Below are 19,980 nucleotides of genomic sequence, written 5' to 3' on the forward strand. Positions count from 1 at the left end.
GTAAGTATATATATATTTTTTTTTAATCAGCGGTAATTTAAAAAATAAGTCAAAATATGTATAGAAAAAAAGTACCGTATTTTCTGGACTAAGTCGTACTTTTTTTCATAGGTCCTGAGACTTATACTCCAGAGCGACTTATAAATGAAAAAACTGTTTATGTTACATAAACACTGGACACCTTTTCTGTTCATGTTTATATTTTTTGTGTAGCTGAATAAGCATTGTGTTAGCATATCTTACACCTATTCAGCCTGTTCATTATTCTTTTATTGTTAGAACTTGCCTTCCAAGATGATGTAATGTCTGTTTTGGCCAAGTAGTTTGGAAAATAAATTAGCCGCAAAAAATGCGACTTAAGGTATGTTTTTTTTTTCTACCTAATTATGCATTTTTGGCCTTGTGCAACTCATACTCCGGAGCGACTTATACAAATATTAATGTGAATTTATTCCAAACTTGCCTTGTTGACCTTCTCCTACTAGACAAATCTTTTCTGTAAAATGTCTTAATGCTTCACAGAATAACCAAGCTTCCATGTGACCTTCATGAACACCTTTCCAGAAATCAGAATTTGGATTAACTTAAAAAAAAAAAAAGGGGAGGGGAGGGGAGGGGAAACCACAACAACATTCTCTTCAACCTAGCAAATAAAATAACACGACTGAACTCGCTATGAATTTTCCAGCTTTGTTATTATGAAAGTCATTAGGGAGAAAATAATAAAATACGAGGAAACAGGGAGAAGAAAAAAAAAAGGAGTTGTGTTCTTAATTCATTATTTGTGCACTGTTGTGCATGCTCTCCCCTCAGGGGAGGAGGAAGGGGGGGGGAGCAACATTACGCTTTCATCAGATGAAATGAAGCGCAACTATGCCGTTCCAGGAAGAGCCAATTAAGGCGTTCAAAGAAGTTTATTATTGCTGCGGATTATAAAATCATTCTCATCTGATTCATTGGGTGTGAGTGTGTGTGTGAGTGTGAGTGTGTGTGTGTGTGTGTGTGTGTGTTCAACAGGGGGGGTGTAAGGGCTCAAGCTTTCCATCACCACAGCTAGGAAATAGTTTGTTTTTGTATTTTTTTTTTTTAACATGAGAAAAGAATGGTGAATGTCATTTTACAATGGAGGATATGATGTAGCCGCACAATCACAATGAAACAATGGAACCTTGACAGTTAAAACAACCCATAAGTCATACAATTTAAGACTTCAAACAACATTTTCTGGACGCAAAAAGTCAAACCAAAAGATGGATGTCACATGGGATTTTTTTTACCACGACAAAAGGACTTTTTACCGCTTTGACAACATAACAATGTTGATCAATCCGTCAAAAATACAAACAGCACACATACAGATGAAGCGACCACAAACACCCAAATCTGGTTTATTCATGTCTGCAGTGCCCATAAAATACCACCAAGTGACACCAATGCTCCTTTATTACGTTTCTGTGCGGCATTTTCTAAGTATGAGTAGCTTTACAACTTTCCAGACCCGACAGCAATAAATGAATTTCCGCAAAGCAGGATTCAATGTCAATAACATTAGCCATGTATACATGGACCCAAATATTCCAATTGCTTTCAATCTATTTGCTCAAACGGAATAAATTTAACCTTTGTATACACCTCATTCCAAAAGAAAAGTCCCAATTTAAATGAACATATAATCAGATTCTCAGGGGTGGAATATTCCTTTTCCCAATCCGATTAAGGTATCTTGTACCCGCTCAAACGGAAAGTTGTCAGAGTGCGTTCTTCTTCGCCATCCATGGAACCGAATCTAAACACTTCTATGCTTTATTCAAGTCCAGTTTTTATTAAAAAGGAACATATATATCTACATAAAACATGTCCCGAGTTTAATTATAAAATATTAGCAAGACTGAAATTCATCCCGGGTGCGTTCTTTCAGCGCATGCTCAGATATGACGTAACACGCAGCTCCAGACGTTCTTCGGTTTTAAAAATGGAGGCGAGCAATCGGCACTGGACTGCTGCGGAAAGTTTGTTTTTGATTCAAACTAAATTTCAAGACTGGACGAACGGAAAACTGGCAATACGGAGTTATTCCAACGGGAAGCCGGTATCACGTGATGTTGATGTTTACGCTTTACTGCGCATGCCCCATTGACTATTCTGGTTGATTATAGCGACGCATGTAGACAGGAGATTGGAATATTCCTTTCCATGTATACCATTGTTTTTGGAAAAGTCATTCGGAAAGAGGAAAAACTCATGTAAACGTGGTTAGTGACTCCTGCTCCTAAAATCCTGTACAATAACCATGCAATAAACTGTGCAATAAACCTGCGGCTTGACACAAATATTGTATATAACTTTGTGATTTATATTACCTTGATTTTGCACTTTGTTTTGCTGCTGTAAACGTGGATTTTCCCCTTGTGGCACTAATCTAAATGAATGAATATAATCTTCAAAATATATTTTATTTAACATTAGAGCCCTCTAAACATGAATTAACACCCGCACAGTCACTTTTACATTTCTATTACTCAATATTGTAGATAGAATCAGAGAAAACAAGCCATATTAGACTCGCGTGTTAGCAATTCCTTGTTTTTTTCTGCTCAGCGTACTTCCTGCGCTGGCTATTGCCTCATCAGTAATGGCGGCGTTACAAGGTTTCAACAGCAATATCATGCTAGATTTGGCTGTTGACTGACAGGCAATTGGCAGAGCCCTTTGTTTTTGTTTAAAATGTATTGTGAAGTCTGTGAAATGATTGGCGCATGCATCTACTAGGGGGCGGGTCAGAAGCGGGATCATATCCACAAGGGAGGTTACATTTTTCCTTCATGACATCATAAAAAGTTGAAATTGTGTGTTTGGTGTTTGGACTTCATTAAAAAGTCACTAATGTGTAATGACGGCCAAAAGTGAAAGGTTTTAAGACAGCGAGAGTTTAAGCACGGCAGGAATTATTTTTGGAATGAGAACAACTTTGGAAGTCAACCAGCGTCACGGATCAAACTAGCTTCCTCGTCTTGTGACGAGCCTCATGATACGGCTTGCTACGTGCTCAGTAAGTCATCTTAACCCATAACTGACTGACTGACACACTCAGCGAGGAATGCGGCAACCTTCGACCCGCGCCGACTTAATAATATCGCCCGGTGTTTGAGCTCCACGGTGCAGCCTGTGATTATGCAACTCGCTCTCCCGTGGGGGGACAAAGTCCACCCAGGCGCAATATCTGCACTCGCAGGCCAACTGCACCCACTGTAAATAAATATGTGATGGGTGAACGTGTCACCAGAGGCGCTCCTGATGGATAAATACATAAACTGAATCCTCCGTTGTGCACACACACACACACACACACACACACTCGGAGGGACTGGCCCAAATACCGTTTTTGCTCGGTGAGTGCCAAATGTAAAACAGTCAAAGTTACATAATGCGGCAGGATTTGCTAAAACGGGATCACCTTCAAACGCTCGCACATCAGTGATGCTGACAGACTGCAGCAAAAGCGCTATGTAGGACTGGAGGCTTTAAAGAAATGCACTATTTCAATTTGGCTTTTTCACAGAGCGATAGCAGAGGGGGGGTGGAGGAGCGGGGGGGGGGGGGGGGGGCATGAAAGCGAGCGGTGGATAAGCTTCAAGGCTTATCCTATTCATTACTGGAAGAAGAAGAAAAAAAAAAAGAGAAAAATCTCAGCATCGACCTATAAATAAATGAACGGCGGGATAAACACGAGGCCTCGTACATCAATAAAACATATGTATTCTAATAGATCACGCTCCAGTTACGCTTGATGGCATTGAGTCCACCAAATGAGCCCAATCACTGCCACTCTTTCATTGTGAAAAGCCGCACGGCATTAAGCCACAATGATCATAAATTACAATCATTCCCACAGTAAAATAGGCCATGTTTGCCTCTTTCGGGCATTGATATTTTCTAAAACATTTCCCACCATGACACTGTCATAAAAAAAATACAACAAAAAACAGTCGTATTTGGCCAGTCAGCTGACTTGGTCGCACCTGTTACCATTCATTCATTCATTTTCTAACGCTTATCCTCACAGGGGGTGCTGGAGCCTATCCCAGCTGTCTTCGGGCAAGAGGCATGCAGAGAACATGCAAACTACACACAGAGATGGCCGAGGGTGGAATTGAACTCGGGTCTCCTAGCTGTGAGGCCTGCATGCAAGCCACTCATCTACAGTGCAGCCATTATTATAACTTCATTCATTCATTCATTCATTTTCTACCGCTTATCTCACGAGGGTCGCAGAGGGTGCTGGAGCCTATCCCAGCTGTCTTCGGGCGAGAGGTGGTGTACACCCTGGACTGGTGGCCAGCCAATCACAGCGCACATATAGACAAACAACCATTCACACTCACATTCATACCTATGGATAATTTGGAGTCGCCAATTTCTGTTCATCAGTAATGAGACTAATTCGGCGTACAATCAAGCCTCGGTTTTCGTACCCTGGAGTTTTCGTTGAACTACTTTATGCCCATTTTTTGTGTTTTTTTAGTATTATACGTCACAGGCTAGTCTATATGCCCTGTACTTTATCGTTCCGTGAAATAGAGTGCCCAAACAAAGCACCCTACACTTCATTCACACTTTTAATTGAGTGTGACTGATAAATAACTCACCATGGGGCCATGGATCATGCCAAAATGTAGGGGAAGTCTGCATCAACAACTATAGCATCCATTTGTAATTTATAATTTTGTGTCGTATTCTGCATGTCAAACTGTAGTTATTCTTAATAAAATGTAATTTGGAGAATCTGGAATGGATTAATTGGGTTTGTATTATTTCCTATGGGAAAAATTGCCTTGGTTTTTTTAATGTTTTGATTTTCGGCAAAACTTTTGAAACAAATCAATCACAAAAGCAAGTATGGCACAGAATACGACAAAATCAACACCCATTAATCAATAACTAGTTGTATTCAACCCACTACATACACCAGTGATGTCCTTTTTTTAAAAAAAAATTGACCCACGGTACGCTAAATAGAAATAAAATCACACAAAAAAACAAAAAAAGGCAAAATATCAAGAGAAGAAGTTGACATTTTGCTACTTATAAAGTAAGTTATGATTTTAAATAGCCTTTTCATAAAATGATGCCCCTTGCATCCTTTGATTTTTAGTATCCGGCTCTCGGTGGAAAAAGTTTGGATACTCCCGACATACACAAACACTCAAACCGGAGTTTTGGAAAAATCTGCGTCCTCCCCGGAGTTTTCTGAAAGCTCACTAAAGAACAAAAAGGAAGGACAGAAAAAAAATATGCAGATGTATTGTACTTTGTAGAGGGGGGGGGGGTTATTTATTATTCATTATAAAAAGATTCTACAGCACGTGCTGGTAAGAATGCAAACATCTGCTTGTGTTTAAAAATGTATGCACACATATATATATATATATATATATATATATATATGCCCATATTTAAAAATGTGACATGTGCAAATCGGCCATGATTGTGTAGGCAAAGCCAGCAGAAAAAAAAAAAAAGAGCTTTAGTTTCCTCCCATCGTGAAAGGATGGTGCAACAACATGTCGGACGTCAGCGACGTTAAACAAGCGAGAAGAACCTGCCTGTACCTGTGCGCACACACACACACACACATACACACACACACACACATACACACACACACACACATAGCAGGAGCACACTTTGTAAACAGCGTCTAGTTTGTGTGCTCATGAGTCAGTCAGGCTGCGACAGGCTCTTCTGGTATTAATCTTGCGGGGGAAATTTGGGGATTGCGTCACAATGATTTTGTGGAACTATGACTCTCGCTGTGTGCTCCTTTACAGGAACCAATAAAGGCTCCCGTGCCTTTTCATCATTTCAATGGAATCATGCTGCAGTTTCATTTTACGTTGGATATATTAATCTATGAAACCACCAGAGATATAAATCAATACCAAAATATGACAGGAAGTCCACTTTGATGATAAGTTGGCACAGAAGTAATGGTACGCCAAAGTTGCTTATTAGCATTAAACATTAATAAATTGAATATTTTTGTAGTTATGACATAGGAATCTTGTTAACGATCCTCTAAATATGATTTAGACATAATTAAAAGCATCTAGACATGAAATAACACCCATAGTGTCACATTTTACATTTGTGTTACCCAATATAGTGGATATAATCAGAGAAAATTAGACATATTAGACATAAATAACATAAAATGGACTCATAACATGGACAGCGTACTTCCTGGAGAGGCTATTGTCTCACAATGTATTGTAATGGCGGCTTTAAATGGTTTTACACTCATATTACTCAATATAGTAGACATAATAAGTCATTTAAGACATAAATAAAACTCCTAGTGGACCTCAATAACAGTAGACTGTGTTATTTTTATTATTATGTTATTTTTTTTTATTTTTATGATTATGTTATAAAAATAACAACAACAAGGGTATCCTGATTTTGAGGCAAAGCATGGAAAAATATTTGATGTTCATTTCTTTTTGTCCAAGGAGGCCCCCCTGCTCTATGATAAATAATAATAAATCCAAACTATGACTCAGATTCTTCAAGTATACTCAGAAGAAACAGAAGATTCAAATAAGAACCCAAAATGAACCTATTCAAGGTATTGGAGCCGAAAGCGTTTAGATTTCCCGGCGTCTGTGAACACACCGCCATGGGGGGAAGAGTTCAAAAAGAGCCACAGCTGTAAAAACATGTGACGTTTCAGAGAGGAGACATAATAGAAGGTGCTTTACACCCGATATGAGGTTCGAACTCTGTTTTTCCCATACTGGGGGGGGGGGGGGGGGGGGGGATATTAATAATGCAGCTGCGAGTCAAGGCTATAAACGTCGGCTATAAAGTTGCAACAATAACATGATTTCGGTTACCTTATTTAGCCAACATGAGACAGGCAATGTAAATAGTTCTCTACCAGCACAATATCAACATTACTGATAAATTAACAACTTTTCCAACTGAGCTGTACCACTGAAACACATCGTGGGCTGTACCAAATGAAATGGCTGCTAATTTTATTGGATATAATAATAACTAAAAACATCTGGTACGTGTAGCGGATGATGGATTTACATGAAGTGCTAGTCGTTAGCTAATTATGCTGGATCAATGCCATTAACCCCAGATAGACGTGTCGTCCTCGGCACAGATGCTAGTTTTCCTCTCAGCGACATTGCGAAAAATAATAATGGAGGGGCTGGTACTATTTATTGTTGAAAATCCTGCACATGTGGCAGTCCTTGAAGTCACCTGGACCTGGACATGCAAAGGCTGCGAGTCAACACAGTCTAATTGTCAAATCATTACAGTCTGCATCAGTGTTTAGCATATGTGGGATATCCAAACTCCGGCCCGGGAGCCAAATGCAGCCCTTTTTGGCACACAACAGAAAAAAGAAAAAATTTGGAGTAATTTACAAGTATAAAGTCAAAATATTAAAGGAGACTTATTATGCTTTTTCCACTTTTCTGACCTATAAATGTAATTAGAATGTATTCTCCTGAGGTTTCCACATTTAGAAGTCAGCCCTGAAAAAGTTTGGGATGTCCGTAAACGCTTGGTTTCAGAGGGCGTTCTAACACTGGCGATTTGTGATGTCACAGATTGACAGGCTTCCTTATATGAGCATGTGCCGTAGGCCAGATACGCTCTTGCCCGTTCCCAAGCTCTCCTTCTCGGTTTACGCCATTTGCGATGTCTCCCAGGAAGTTTTTCTTCGAGTGTAAGGGATAGCTGCATTTGTTTACAGTCCCTTAACGCCGCCACCAGATGGTTGGAGTTCCTGATGCTCTATTAGCAAAAGAAATGCATTTTAATCTGTTGACGGCTTGACACTGGACTGTTTTGTGAACATGGGCCAGTATGCAGCTGGACTAGCCGAAAAACTTGCCGAAACCCGACTTTCCAACGTCATAGGTTGGGCAACATCGGAAGTCGTCCTATATTTGGGAGTGGGCGCTCCTGAAGGTGGGTCATGGGTGGGATAAATTAAAACAGTCCATTTTCGCCTGAAATCACAAAATCCAAAGAAATACAGCTGGAATAGGTGCAGATTGTGGAAGATCTCGAAAGCTTTCTGTGCTGGAGTCCACAACTTGATACAAATGGACTGAAAAAAATAAGCATAATAGATCCCCTTTAAATAAATATATTAAGACAAAATGTTGTCATCTACAGAGGAGAAGTCATAATTTTATGAGAATAATGTCATTTTAAAATATTAAGCATAAAGTATAAAATATAAGATAAAATAAAGTAAAATATAAAGAATTTACCAAATTTCTATAAAAAATACATATACTGTATATAAACAACTGAGATTAAAACAGGATTATTTGCCATTTTGGTACCGTCTATTAATATAATGTAGCATGTAAAATCACTGCAGTGTGTTGTTCTTTTTGGAAAAGCAAACCCCCCCACCTACCCCTCTCCCACCCCCAACCCCTCCCTATGACATAAACAATATTGGCATATTTCATTGCATCCAATCTGATTACATGTTTAAAAGAGCGAGCCAGAGAGCGGCTGTAGTTGTGGAAAGAGTGACATCATACTGTATGTTCTTGTTAAGCAGGAGTCAATGTTTTTTGGAGGGAGGTGACCTCAGATGGAGCCTTTTTCTCCCCCCCTCTCCCTCCTTCCTCGTGGTGAACTCCACTCGGAACGAGTGAGATTTATATGAGACACGAGTTTATAACACATGCCGCTATAGACTGTACAGTTGTGTTTTTTGCAACAATATTAATCTTATAAAGCAATAAAGCACATTTACACTCACCCCACTGTGGAAGATTCCAGTGGAAATCCCTGATTAATAAAAGCAAACCGGCGTGGAGAGTTTTCAGACAAACACACGGCGATGAAATATCGAGGAGTTATTCTATGCATTCTACTATTTAGGGAATAAAAGATATGATTTCCCTCCAATGTGATTGGCTGGCTAACTTTTTGAAAGCAGTGTTGACTTAAGCCCACAAGGAGAGTAAGCTTTCTGGCACAGAGGGGAAAGAGAGGTCAGCACAACTCCAGAATATGAAGAAGGAGGAGTAGGAGGAGGACGGGACGGTGGAGGTGGGGGGGTAAGTGTAGCTCATAATACTTCCCTTCAGGGACGCCCCAAAGGAGACGCTGTCAAAAAGGACTTCAGCAAAATCCGCGAGGCATCTCCGACGACGCCATACGTGCTTCAAATGCTTTGCGCGGGCGAAAAAAAACGGGCGAGTAACACTCAATTGCGACACCTTGACAGCCGTTTCATCTCGACCCACTCCGAGTATTCGGAACCTGAGCGACGGCACTGTTCTTCCATCGCAATATGAAAAACGGACAACCAGAGTGAAACAAAGTGGACATTTCTAGCCCATGAGGCCACACATTTCCTTTTTCCGCCATTGTGCAAGACTTATATTACATTCCAATTGGGGCCCGCAGAAGAGTATGGTGGGTGTCGTCACCTCCCGGCAGGCAAAGAAGCCATGATTATTGTAATTACATACTATAAACAAAAGCTGTCATACCACATGAAGTGCATATATGTTGTCAATGTTTGTCCCTGAGACGAGTTTAACAGCATATGGAAGAGAAACACGGGGTGGGGGGGGAGGATATTTCTTTGCCAGCAATGCTGTCAAAACTTAATTTTCATTGTGTTTTTCTTATTTTTTTTAATTAGAATTAATTGGATTTTCATTAACCCTCGTGAGGAAAAAGCGGTAGAAAATGAATGAATGAATGGATTTTCATTATTTCCTATGGGAAAGATTGACTTGTTTTTTTTTGTATGTTTGAGTTTTCATCAGACCCTATTCAGTTAGAAATGATTTCATTGGTTCACTTGTGGTTTCTTCTTTATTTTAAAGCAATATGTTGTAATAATGTGCTCAGAAATATGTAATAATGTGCTCAGAAATAATCTCCCTCCAAATGTACTAGCAATGCTTTGATTCACATAACACATCTTTACTGTGTAAAGTGTAAAAAGAAGTTAAGAATCATTTTCTTTTGTTGTTGTTGTGATAATGTGAATAGAAATCATCTGTCCCCGTGTCAAACTCCCTCCAAACGTTCAGGCAATGTTTTGAGTCACATTTTGACCAATCTTAACTGTCGTGCAAGTGTAAGAAGAAGTTATCCACTCTCTTCTGCACAGTCACTGTAAGAAGACGCGTTTTATGACGGCTCAACTGCCATGCAAGTGTAAAAAGAAGTTAACCGCAAATTTACATTTACCATTTTTTGAATCGCTCTCGTCTTGCAAGTGTCAAAGAAAGTTAACCGCTGGTAATATCACAAAGTCACATCAGTAAGTTTTACGTACAAGTGTAAAAAGAAGTGAGCCCCTGTGAGATGGGACAACACGGATGGTGCCATTGGAGAAAAAGTATTGGGACGCCGCTGGAGAATGAATGAATGAATGAATGAATGAATGAATGAATGAATGAATGAATGAATGAATGAATGAATGAATGAATGAATGAATGAATGAATGAATGAATGAATGAATGAATGAATGAATGAATGAATGAATGAATGAATGAATGAATGAATGAATGAATGAATGAATGAATGAATGAATGAATGAATGAATGAATGAATGAATGAATGAATGAATGAATGAATGAATGAATGAATGAATGAATGAATGAATGAATGAATGAATGAATGAATGAATGAATGAATGAATGAATGAATGAATGAATGAATGAATGAATGAATGAATGAATGAATGAATGAATGAATGAATGAATGAATGAATGAATGAATGAATGAATGAATGAATGAATGAATGAATGAATGAATGAATGAATGAATGAATGAATGAATGAATGAATGAATGAATGAATGAATGAATGAATGAATGAATGAATGAATGAATGAATGAATGAATGAATGAATGAATGAATGAATGAATGAATGAATGAATGTTCCAAACCTAGTTGAGTAAAAACTAACCAAGAGCGGTGCATCCTGCCTCAGATGTGGTGGAAGTAACGACCATAAAAGGTAAAAAAGAAAAATAAAAAAGGCTGGAAAATTATCAGTCAGTCATTCTAAAAAAATGCCCCTTATTTTTGTGGCTGTGGCTTGGTCTTATTACAGGGCTGGAGATGTGCTAAGAACAAGAGTTCCTGTTCTGGAGCGCTTTTAAAAGCAGCAGATTGAGTCGGATAAAAGCCTGTTGAGTGTCTTTGTTGAGAGCAGGGGCGACCTTACATCATCCGGTACAGTATAATACAGTACACAGCGCTAATACCACCGCCGGCACAATAGCACCCAGATGACGCCGATAGCTCCAAACTGGCCCTGACAAATGCGTATAAATCACGGCGTATAAATAAAAATCAGAGTGAGCTTGCTGCTTATATAATCAATGTGCCGGTCCACCTACTGTGGGCGCTGTGATGAATCCATAACCAGGCCGCCAGGAATAGACTCAATCGCACCATTTTTTTTTTTAATCTCTTCACTACATTTCACACAGCATTTTTTTTTTTCCATCCCGTTGACCACCTGACGCAGCCTCGTACAAAAGGAAAAAGCTTTGAACGTGTTCCCTTAATCAGGTTTCACATCACATGTTTATTATGTCACAGCTGGACAGCATTACTTGTGTTCACATTCCTGGTATTTTATCCTAATAAAAGTGGATTTAATATGCCGTGGGGGGGGGGGGAGCCAGGAAATGGCGGTTGGCGGCTGTGCATGTATATGTGTAAACCTTCCAAGTGTGTGTTTGTGCTTATAATAAGTGAGATGCCCTCCAGGGCTCTTGGCGGCGTGATGGAAATTACACTCGCTGTTTTGAAACCCAGCACAAACAAATGTCCAAAGCAAGCGGGAATATATATTTTATTTACGTCCTAAAATGTGGCTTTGCGAAGCTTGTTAAGAGTGGATAACATAAGAAATCCGACGGTCTCGCGTCTGAAAATAAACCTTTAGCTTAAATGTGGCTCGCCGAGGGAGGAATGGCAACATTGATGCCAAGCGTATGAGCAAACGGCGGCCACAGGATGTTGGCGCTACTATTCATAACTCATTTTCCAATCCCAAAAATCGTTTTTCCCTTTTCTCTGCCTGCTTGCTTCAAAGGCAATTTACTTAACTCGTCAATTTAACAGCAGAGAGAATAAAAAAAAAAAGAACAAGAGCTGTTATTTCACTAAATGTGATGAATTTGTTGTAGCAAGGCTTGGAGGGAGCAGTGTGTAATGTGTGTGTGTGTGTAATGTGTGTGTGTGTGTGTGTGTGTTCACAGTGAATGGCAAAGCAGACATGTTCTAGCACTTCAAAATTCCTGAGTGGAGCCACAGAATGCAGTTGATAGGTGAGGCTGTTTGAATGGCGGTCACCGCTCGTGTTCCGAAAAAAACACCACCACGACAACCCCACGTTTCCTCCCTCACGCTCCCGCGCCGTTAAAAACTGCAGCTGAGACTAAATGAGAAACACATTGACGGCATAATAAAGCTTCCCTTGGACAAAAAAAAATAAAAAATTGTGTCTAAATCCAATACGAGAGCTCTTTTTTTTTTTTTTTAAAGGCCATTAATTACTTATGTGGACTAACAACTATAGCCAATCTCGGAATTAGCACCTAGAAAGGTTATACCAGGGGTGTCCAAACTTTTTCCAGTGAATCTTAGGCCCATATACTGAAATATTGTACGTTGATATTGTGTAAATGTGAATTTCTCTCAGAAATTAATAAACGAAATACCGTATTTTCTGGACTATAAGTCACACAAGGCCAAAAATGCATAATTCATTCATTCATTTTCTACCGCTTGTCCTCACGAGGGTCGCGCGGGGGTGCTGGAGCCTATCCCAGCTGTCTTTGAGCGAGAGGACTGGTGGCCAGCCAATCACAGGGCACATATAGACAAACAACCATTCACACTCACATTCATACCTATGGACAATTTGGAGTCGCCAATTAACCTAGCATGTTTTTGGAATGTGGGAGGAAACCGGAGTACCCGGAGAAAACCCACGCATGCACGGGGAGAACATGCAAACTCCACACAGAGATGGCCGAGGGTGGGAAAATGCATAATTCGGTAGAAAAAAAACATACATAAGTCACACTGGAGTATAAGTCGCATTTTTTGCAGGTAAAACCATTGATTTTGTTAATACTAGAGTTGTTTATATTGTTGTTTATTGTGTTTTATATTGTGTATATATTATATTATATTGTTGTATATTGTGTATTTTGTACTGCTTAACTGATTCTGTACTCTTGCTGCTGTGCAATGCAAATTTCCCCACTGAGGGACGAATAAAGGCATATCTTATCTTATCTTATCTTGACCAAAACAGACATTACGTCCTCTTGGAAGGCAAGTTCTAACAATAAAAGAATAGAGAACAGGCTGAATAGGTGTAAGATATGCTAACACAATGCTTATTCAGCTACGCAAAAAATAAACATGAACAGAAAAGATGTCCAGTGTTTATGTAAAATAAACATTTATAAGTCGCTCTGGAGTACAAGTCGCAGGAACAGCCAACCTATGAAAAAAAGCGTGACTTATAGTCCGGAAAATACAGTAATCTATGTTAATATATTTCAAGAAAAAAAATCGATCTCGGCTTTATGACATAGATGGAAAAGATTATTATTAGTGTGAGGATTTTAAACAAGAAACAATGCAAATTCCCTGAAAAACTCCAGCTGAGGACAATAACGCTTCTTTATGCATCAGAGAGATCAGACAAATATGCCTCATTGTGGCAAAGAACAGCATAGAAATCAGCAATCGGACTTGACTCCCAAGGCAATGAGTTATGACGTTATCATGACTAGTTTAGATAAAAATGGCTAATCAACTTTTGTATTTCACGTTTTTCCACTATTTTTCTGGGAGATGCAGATGCAAAAACAAGCCCATAATGAATGGGATAATGTGTCATTGCCCTGATATCAGCATAAAAATGCAACATCGGGTGATATCAGTATCAGAAATTGAGGGTTGGGCAATATCGGCATTTCGGGTTTTCTGCAAAAAAGCTGCACTCACCAAACTCGTCGCAGATGCTCTCGTTCTGCAGCAAGGTAGGGTGCTCAAAGGTGTCCCGGCAGTACATGATCCGGGTGTTCCCGCCGAGCACCGCGATGCCACCCAGAGCCAGCACCGTGTGGTTGAGGAGCAGCGAGGTGGGCTGCTCCCTCAGTCGGGCCACGACCGAGCGGTAGCGGCAATACTGCGGGTAGCTGAGAACCAGCACCTTCCTGCCATCCTCTTCCTGGCCTACAAAATACACAAAAAAAACATAAGCAAAAAAGTCCACAGGTATCCCGAACAGAATTTTTTTTTAAAAAGTACCAAAACGTGCACCTTTCCTGTGACGACTGTGCTATTATTTATTGTACATACATGCCACATGGTAGCGCTGTTATTAAACCTCAAAGTTTGACCCCATGTGTCTGGTTCACTTACTAGTTCTCACACATTTCTTAAAAAGTGTACTGTATCTTTAAATTGTTTATCCATATCACCACAAAATTTGGTAGACACCTTTAGAGGACTATGACAATGATTATGAATGATAGATATGCTAAGATATGCTAAGAAGTTATATTACAAGAAAAAAAAGCCTATTATTAGTATCAACTTTGCTCTTTTCCATCCATTTTTTCTTCTTAAATAATCTTTGTAAATTTTCTTTTCGTAATTTTACGTAATAAATATAATAATTTATATTTTGACTTGGTCGCCAAAACTTATATTCCAAAAATGACAACTTTATTTTGTTCTGGTTCTCATAATATTACATTTTTTTCATAACTTTACAAGCATGTTCTTGTAAAATGCTGACTTCCAAATTTCTTTCTCCTAATAGTGACTTTATTCTTGTAAAATTACTGCAGATTTTTAAATTTTTGCTATTTTTTTCATTTTCTTTTGACTTTATTCTTGTAAAATTACTACAGATGTTTTTTGTTAAATTTTTGCTAGTTTTTTGTTTTCTGTTGACTAGCTTTATTCTTGTAAAATTACTGCAGATTTTTAAATTTTTGCTTGTTTTTTGTTTTCTTTTGACTTTATTCTTGTAAAATGACTGCTGATTTTTTAATTTTTGCAGGTTTTTTGTTTTATTTTGACTATATTCTAAAATGACTGCTAATTTTTCAATTTTTTTTGTGTGTTTTCTTTTCAATTATATTTTTAGAACATGCTGTGGGCCAATATAAAAACAGCTGCGTGCCCCAAATGGCCTCTGGGCCTCACTTTGGACACCTTCGATGTACAATATGTTGGTATGTCTTCTAGGGCCACAAATACCGCTTCCAGTCATGTGAAATAAAGTATATTCCACGGGGTGCATCATCCTTATGTTATTTTGGTGCCTTACAGTAGCAGCATCACAATAGCATCTCTGTTGCTATACAAGTGAAAAACCAGACCATTTACCATTCTGTTGTTGCCACGGTGACCAAGCATCACCTACTTTACTGTTCTATTGCTATAAATATTACACTACGCCGCTTTTACACACTTTCACCAACACATTTAATTCAAAGTGTGCATTCATAACCCTCTTTTTTTTTAAACACCATGATCATAACACACTGCAGTCATGTATAGTTTGACACTTTATGCATATTCTGTACTAAAGGTTACAGTGAAATACTATCAGGGTATTAGTAAATATGAGTATTAGAAACAAGAAAAAAGGCAACATAACAAGGATGCTCATGATCGGTGTCTTGCCCTAACTAACATTTTTAGCATCGTCTTCCCACTTTGCTTAAAAGTGAGCATGTGCGACAATCCATGTGGAACTTAACTGCCAAAACATGCCACAAAAACTACCTTGCATGTTAAAAGCTTTCATTTAATACGGCATTTGAAGAAGAAACACTTAACGGGAGTATGGTGAATTTCCATATATTGATATATTGGAAAACAGTCCTGGATGATTAGTATCAGAATCCGGCAGCATCAAACCCTGATCAGCGCATCCCATCTTCGATATAATGATGCTAGAAACTACAGAATGGATTAAAAATATGAAATATGTATACTGAAACTGGTGCTGTGTTTTCTTGTGTCAAATATAGCCTCATTTTACTTCCTATTGTGTTACAGGGATGCTAATTAAAGCCGCCTACGCAACACCAACCTAATGAAATGTACCGTATATGAAAGTAATTACACCTCGGGCTGAGCAAAATGTAAATGTGTCACGCAGCTAGAAAAACATTTCATTGTGCTGCAGTAATGGTTTTGGGAATTTCAATTGATTATGATCGTGGTAAGTGTTTTAAAAAGTGCTCCGATTAAATGTGTTGGTGTTAAATCTCAGCGATAAAAAGATTGTGTTATAATATGATCCCAATAAGTCTTTTTTTTTTTTTTAGAAAAGCCTCCGTTTAAAGGCTGCACTTGGCTAATATTTTCTACCTTGCAAAAGACGAGGACATGCCTGATGAAGCCGAGAGGGAGGCAGTTTGGAACATGAATATGAATTATTCACCGTTCCTGCCTGCTTTTATATCGCCCTTGGACATGACATTCACGGAGGAAATTGTATTCCAGGAGCAGCTTTTCCAAACAGGTAGTTTGAGCAGACTGAGTTTGAAAAAAAAAAAAAAAAAAGGTACATTTATTCTACTTTTATTGAGCCGGAGGCTGATAAACGTGTGACTAAAAATGTGCGGACAGCACACTTTTCATAACACATTCACACATTCATGACAGTTGGCTTAAGTCGTTGCACTAAACTCCAAATGGAAAAGACCAAAACGCCGTTTGGATGCTTTTATCGAATGATTGAAACAATGTAGCCGGTGGAAGTACACAGATGAGGAAAAGTGACAAAGCACACACACGCTTAGTGCATGTACAGCATCGAACAAAGGTCTACTGCAACCCACATTTCAGAAGACAGTACTAGAAAGCTAACTTGGATATACTTCAGGGTAGTCTGTGTATAGCTTGTATATAGATTTACTACAAGTGGTTAGTGCGCAGGCCTCACAGCTAGGAGACCCGAGTTCGATTCCACCCTCAGCCATGTCTGTGTGGAGTTTGCATGTTCTCCCCGTGCATGCGTGGGTTTTCTCCGGGTACTCCGGTTTCCTCCCACATTCCAAAAACATGCTAGGTTAATTGGTGACTCCAAATTGTCCATAGGTATGAATGTGAGTGTGAATGGTTGTTTGTCTATATGTGCCCTGTGATTGGCTGGCAACTAGACGACAGATGGGATAGGCTCCGGCACCCCCCTTGATCCTAGTGAGGCAAAGGGGTAGAAAATGAATGAATGAATCTTCATACTACATGTTCTTCTTCTAATATTTGGACTCTGTTCCTATAATATTTCTTTCATATTTAACATTCCCAAAGCTACTGTAATTCTAGATTTAGTTGGTTTATCATTATATTACAACTTTATGGCAACTTCTTTAATATTTCAACTTGGGTTAATTGGCGACTCCAAATTGTCCATAGGTATGAATGTGAGTGTGAATGGTTGTTTGTCTATATGTGCCCTGTGATTGGCTGGCCACCAGTCCAGGGTGTACCCCGCCTCTCGCCCGAAGACAGCTGGGAAAGGCTCCAGCACCCACCGCGACCATCGTGAGGACAAGCGGTAGAAAATGAATGAATGAATGAAAACGAGTCAACACATATCCATTATTGACTAAATATCTATATAACATGGGGTAGTATAACATAACTAGTATATCTGGTTTTGTAGTATAACTAGTATAACATGGTGGTGGTAGTGCGCACAAAATAATGGCTGTGTGTTGACTCATTGGGCGGTAAATCTATACTGCTATTCAAGCTGTACACAGACTACTCTCAAGTATACCCACGGTTGCATTCTACAGCACTGTCCCCTGAGAAGACATATTGTCGTAAACGTGTTGTACGGTGCATCATTCCCTCGATGAACCGCGGCTCCCCAGAAATGGTAGCACTCGTGTACGCTACCAGCCACTCACTGGTGTTGCCAGCTATTTATACCAAACTGCCTGTGTAAATCTACCCTCACTATATATATATATATATATATATATATATATATATATACATACATACATACATACATTACAACTTTACTATCTATAGAAATGGCAGACACAGCATATTTGTTCATGCATGAAATATTTGTCCAACTCTTGTAGGTAGCTTTGATTTCAAATGTCAGGACCTTTATTGTAAGCGTTTAGAGCAAAACACCCCCCCTCGCCCCCCTCCCTTGATTACATTCAATTTGGAGAAGAAGAGAGCTGCCGGGAGGAAAAATAAGCATACAAAAGGCATTGTGGCGGTTTGTGTGTTAAGGTACGCCAAGTGCACTTTGTTCTTCTAGTGTGACCTTTCCGTATAAAAGGGTGTCCGCATCTTTGCCCGCGCGTTCTAATTGGTCGGGGATGATGCTCGCCTCGCCGCCAGCACGTGACGATAGCCCGTTTGTCTCCTCGTCCGAGCGTGCTGATCAAACTCTCTGTAAAGCTCCGGGCCTCATAAATGACACCGGTGTCAGAGTCATGCAGGATAACGACACTCTCAAAGCTGTCATGCACCAATGAGAGGAAGGATGAAGGAGGGAAGAGTTTATGATGTGAGGGAGGCATAATGTACCATACATTGTGGGATCTTGTGTTCGGGGACGATTGACCCGCACTAAAGCGGCGACACCCGAGACTTTGATGCTCGTATCGTAAAAACGCTGACCACTTTGTACAAAAGGCAAACACTTACTGCCTGTTTGTCTGTCTGTAGCGACTTTAAACCAAAATAAGACAAACTCCAAATGAACTGAAGTTATGTTAATGAAAATAAAATTAACCCAAATACGACCAATAGGAAGTGAACAAATGAAACACTTACTGATTGTAAAAGTAAACTGTATTATGGAAAGCAGGAAGTGAACAAATGTAACAGTTACCGATTTTAAAAGTACCAGATGGAGGGGTATGATTTAATAAGCTTTGCTTCTTCCTACTCCTTTTGGACATGTGGAACTGTGAACTGATTATGTGATGCATTCACTTGTAATCTGATGCATGTTCAAATGAAATAAAACCATTACCATTACCAAATATTGTAGGATGCGTTTTAATAGCAGCCTCTGTAGGCGGATGTATCCAATTTATATGCATAAATTAGGTGCCTCTTTTTGGCTGTTTGTATATCTTTAAAATGCACAGAAACTACACATTTAAAATTAAAAATGTTTTATAGTGCAGTTTTCCTTTAAGATATGTAGCGAAGCCTGCCCCCTTTTTTGTTTGTTTTACAAAGCTCTACTCTGTAAAGTGGTGGGTTCATCCATGAAGGTTGGAGAAAGCTTGAGAGTGCCTCTTCTGCCAAAAGTGGTGATAATTAGATGATGAGAGTGTTCTCATGTTTGGGGCTCATAAACTGGCTCCAAGGACACGTAGAACTGTTAGAATTTGTATATTAGGATGAGCTTTAGTTTGTCCGAAGCCATTGGGGCAATTTTCTGGTAGTACAGTATCAGAGCCAAAGTGAGATGGGATGCCACCATGCAAAAGGTGTGTATCCATATCCCGTTTTGCTAGGTTCCATCCAAATCACGTTTTGTGTTGATTTTCCATTTTTAAACTTCATCAAAGCAGCTAATGTTTTATCGTCCAAATTAATTGATATTCTTTGCCGACAAGCTTTTTAACCACTTAAAAAAAAAAATGTCAAAACATCTCAGCAAGAATGCCTCCCGTTAGCATAGTAGCTGCAGTAAGTCGACTTATGACTTAAATAAAAAGTGCATTACAATCATGTAAGCAGGATGTGGTGAGACTTAAGAGATTCCAGTCATAAAAAGAGCAAGCAGCACTGGTTTTGCTATTTGTACACTCTCTCAAAAAATGATTGAGCAGCTTGTGTAACGGGGTCAGGGGAATCAATAGCAACGTTTAAGGTTTCGGGGTCATCCGCCTCCTGTTGTTAACGCCACAGTGATGCATAA

The 19,980-nt window shown here is 39.2% G+C and overlaps 1 protein-coding gene across 3 annotated transcripts in view; it reads right to left on the reverse strand.

Annotated features, from left to right (window-relative positions):
* Positions 1 to 19,980, reverse strand: part of arid5b (AT-rich interaction domain 5B) — a 119,878-nt gene that overhangs the window by 47,086 nt on the left and 52,812 nt on the right. For all 3 annotated transcript variants that reach the window (XM_058058363.1, XM_058058364.1, XM_058058362.1), the window contains one exon: positions 14,049 to 14,279. In XM_058058363.1, coding sequence (XP_057914346.1) covers positions 14,049 to 14,279 — 231 coding nt within the window. The remainder of the gene's footprint in view (positions 1 to 14,048; positions 14,280 to 19,980) is intronic.

This window comes from Doryrhamphus excisus, chromosome 20 (assembly GCF_030265055.1).
Source record: "Doryrhamphus excisus isolate RoL2022-K1 chromosome 20, RoL_Dexc_1.0, whole genome shotgun sequence".
Taxonomy (NCBI): Eukaryota; Metazoa; Chordata; class Actinopteri; order Syngnathiformes; family Syngnathidae; genus Doryrhamphus; species Doryrhamphus excisus.